Source organism: Phaseolus vulgaris, chromosome 4, assembly GCF_051622355.1.
Source record: "Phaseolus vulgaris cultivar YP4 chromosome 4, ASM5162235v1, whole genome shotgun sequence".
Classification (NCBI taxonomy): Eukaryota; Viridiplantae; Streptophyta; class Magnoliopsida; order Fabales; family Fabaceae; genus Phaseolus; species Phaseolus vulgaris.
In genome coordinates, this window is record NC_143501.1 from 8,601,235 (window position 1) to 8,605,031 (window position 3,797).

At 33.2% G+C, this 3,797-nt stretch overlaps 1 protein-coding gene across 1 annotated transcript; it reads right to left on the minus strand.

The window, feature by feature from the left end:
- Positions 1 to 1,012: 1,012 nt before the first annotated feature.
- LOC137837113 (uncharacterized) lies at positions 1,013 to 3,033 on the minus strand. Its single transcript, XM_068645975.1, has 3 exons — positions 2,322 to 3,033; positions 1,695 to 2,138; positions 1,013 to 1,431 (listed from the first exon to the last, which is right to left on the minus strand). The coding sequence occupies exons 1-3, from the start codon at positions 2,743 to 2,745 to the stop codon at positions 1,169 to 1,171; spliced, it is 1,131 nt and encodes a 376-aa protein (XP_068502076.1). The 5' UTR covers positions 2,746 to 3,033; the 3' UTR covers positions 1,013 to 1,168.
- Positions 3,034 to 3,797: the final 764 nt, after the last annotated feature.

Consider the following 3,797-nt stretch of genomic DNA (forward strand, 5'->3'; position numbering starts at 1 on the left):
GATCATCTAACCATAATTATACTATCACCTTCCCTCAACCTATCTTATCTTGATTGTACTTAGTGACAACAAAGAATACTTGAGTTCTAAATTTCAGGAGAGATTGAAAAGGATAACCATAAGGGATTTATGTAGTTTCCTTGTAACCAATTTTTTATTAGTAGAACCTCTTTGTGAACCAATATAATTGTACTCTTTTGTTTGTCTTTGTTTTGTTCTTATCTTTTAGATAGCTTAGATCATTTGCAAAGAAAAGTCTTGGAACTTCCTACTTCATATACGAACAATTAGATTTTTCACCAAAAATATCTCATTAAAATTATTTCCTCTCATCTATTTAAGGGATACTAGGATTATATATGTTGTATGTTTACATTAACTGACAAAATGTTTTTTTATAAATACTCTACTCATAGTAATAGTCAAAATAACGACCCTAAGGCTTGTTGAAAGTTAAAGAATTCTTATATGAAAATTTAACAACATAAATATTGAAATTCATATAGATGGGGTGTTAATTTAATAAGAACTAAAACAATACTTAGACACACTACTCTAACTACATATAGAATTTGTGTGAAGCTACACTTGAAGTTCTATCACTTCCATTACATGTGATACTAAAGTGAAATTAATTTTAATAAAAACTTTACAACAAATAACTTCAAGTAGAACACTTAATGTCATAGAGTTAGTTAATTGATCCCTGAGAATGGAAAAAGCAAGGACACCATAAATTGCAAGTGCACCTAAAACATGGTCAACAGCAAAGTAGTTCCCATGGAGTGACACCATGTGGCCCATAACAAATCAATCATTCAAAAAGGGTTTGTTGATTCATTCAAAGATAACACCTAAGTCATGCTACTAGGGCTTTGCTTGAAATGAGAAAGTACAAAACAAAAAAACACAGTCCTGCTTCTGTCCTATGATCAGTCAAAATTTAAAGAGTTTGAAAATTATTATATTTTTTTATATTCATGATAACTATGCATAGGTCATGTAAACTCAGTAACTCAAAACTCTCTCCCTCTCATCTCTTTTATTCATCAATCTTTGTTTTGGTTTTCATATTTCTGCTCATTTCACATTTTATGCAATTAACCTTTGCTACTAATTGCACAGGTTGAGTGAAGACAGACCCATTCATTCTAATCAAACATTTTCTTTATGTAGCTCCTACTCCAAGAAAGTCAATGAATAACATGTTGGGCCTATTATCACTTTTTTCATACATTGAGAGATTGGTAATCTTGTTGGTGGCAACTGACTCAGATACTGAAATTTCTGATGAGTTTGAATCTGAGCAATGGGATTGGTCCACACCCATGAGCCTTCCCATGTGTCCAGCTTCACATGAACCTTTCCAAGCACCAATATGCTTGTTAAAACTCCCATTTCTGGCTGTTGTCCTGCTTTCTCCAGATAAATCTGCAACCCCACAGAAATAAATATCAAACATGTAGCAGTAAAGAAGGAGGAGAAGAAGAAAATGACATGCATTTAAATTCATAGGGAGACTTATACAGTGGTCCCAATACTTTGATAATTCCTGTGAATGAACCTATAATTAGAGTCATACAATTTACATCATCTCATAGAGTAAACATTTTGTGATACAAATAAGTTGTTGCAATTTAAAAAGTTAAAATCTTCCATGGTTTGGGATCTTTACATGGAAGAGAAAATCATACCCATTAGAGCACCAAAGGCTTGGAGATTCTGAACAGGACAGGGGTTGTGAAAAGGCAGAGGAGTTGGTTTGGCTGAAGAGGGAGTGAAGGAGAGGTTAGTTCCTGTTGAGGCAGATTCATCAATGATGGTGCTGGAAATGGTTGATTCACTGCTTCCATTCATTGGCAAGGTCAAGTCCAAATCCTTTGGTGGCAGGATCTGAAATGTGGGCTTTCTCCTTTTGTAGACACATGACTTCTCCCTTTGCCTCCTAGCCATGATCACATGCCAATGGTTCTTCACTGCATTATCTGTCCTACCTGGGAAGAGTCTAGAAATCATGGCCCATTTGTTACCATACACTTTGTGAGCATTCAAGAGTCTCTCCTCTTCTTCCTCACTGAAAGCCTTTCTGTTAATTCTTGGATCTAGCTGGTTAAACCACCTCAATCTACAACTTTTCCCTGCAATACCATTCAAAGTCAAAAAACAAACAACCTTGAGGAAACATTTCTCAAAAATCAACACTGAAAAAAAGAGTACAAAGAATCTTATTCTCAAATCAAGATTTTTAAACAATCTTTTCCATACAATAAAACTCTACTAAAAAAAACATATCTGGTTTCACTAAAAACAATGTCATTTACCTGATCTTCCTGGAAGATGTTCTGCTATTGAGTTCCAATTTTGAGCTCCAAATTGTGCAACAAGCTCTTTAAGTTTGACATCTTCAGCTGGTCTCCAATGTCCTCTGGCACAAAGTTTAGTGTGTCTAATTTTTCCTGTAGCAGAATAACTATCAGCTTCAAGCTCTTCACCAGGCTTCAAAGACAAGCTCATGGCTTCAACCCCAAAAGATGCTTCTCCCTCCTGGGAGGCATGGATCACAGAAGGGTTCAAAATCTGAAAGGGTATATCAGAACTTTCAGATTTCTTGCCTTCAACATGACCCATCACCCCTAAAATGTTGAAAGAGTGGAGACCAATAACAGTAACAGGAGGTGAAGGAAAAACATTCATTTCAGCACTGAACCCACAACCACCATTCCTGAAGTGTAATGAGTCACTCATTGAAACTGAAGATGCAGGAAAGCTGAAAGGGTCTAACTTTCACAATGCTGAGTGAAGAAAAGCATTAAAAGACAGTTTAGTTAGGTGAAAAAGGGTTATAAAGAAGCACACAAAAACATCATACGGCAAAGAGATTCAAGGCTATTATGAATTCCCACTCTCAGCCTGCCATTGATGAGTCACACAAGAGAGAGAGAGAGAGGAGAAAAATGGTGGTCAGCATGAAGACACAGGAACCAGAAGAAAAAGGACAAGGCTTTAAAGAAGAGTTGAAGCAAATTAAAAATCAGAATTTTTTTTGTTTTACTCTTTGATTTTTAGTTGTTGAAAGTTCAAGGTTTATTTTTCTCTTTTCTGTGAAAATAAGATTAGTGGGGTCCACTGTTTTCAGTTTCTCACTCATTCTAAGGAAAGATGAAAAACATTAAATAAAGATGAGTGAATGTGTGCATGCAATTTCATATCAGTTCGTGTGGTCTGTCACTGTCACACTGAGGTTGCACGTTTTTTCCTTTTCCCAAGTTGCTTGGTAAGACTTTTTAATTTTATTTTTTACATTTTTTAAAATTTAGACTTCACCAACTCATTAAATTCATTTCTGGCTTATTTTTGTGTCTATATTTAATAATGAGTAAGTTTGAGTTTTATAAAATGTTAATTTTTAAGTTGCCAAAATCAAATAACTTTTGTTGAACATAATATATCGTTTAATTATTAAAAAATATTAACCAATATCTTTGAAATAATAATTTTCAAATATTGTTTAATTACAAGTAATTAATATTGTCATTATTTACACTGTGTTAATATTCCAAAAAATGTATTGATATAAATTTTAAAAAATTGAAGGATTAAATTGATAATTAAGTATTTACAGAGACAAAAATTGTACATTCATGAAAGTATAAGGGTAAAAAGTGGATTTATTAAGTTAAGAAATTATTAGTAAATTTTTTTTTTAAGTTTTCCAAAATGAAACAATTTTAGTTCAGGTTGATTCAATTTAGAATAAACGTTTCTAAAATAAATTATTATTTTTAAATAACCACTTA

Excerpts from the sequence above, each read along its gene's own strand:
- LOC137837113 (XM_068645975.1), bottom strand. The coding sequence starts at position 2,745 with ATGAGTGACTCATTACACTTCAGGAATGGTGGTTGTGGGTTCAGTGCT. Across the intron at positions 2,139-2,321 it reads ACATCTTCCAGGAAGATCAG|GGAAAAGTTGTAGATTGAGG; the intron begins GTAAATGACATT and ends ATGGTATTGCAG. Across the intron at positions 1,432-1,694 it reads AGCCTTTGGTGCTCTAATGG|ATTTATCTGGAGAAAGCAGG; the intron begins GTATGATTTTCT and ends GTGGGGTTGCAG.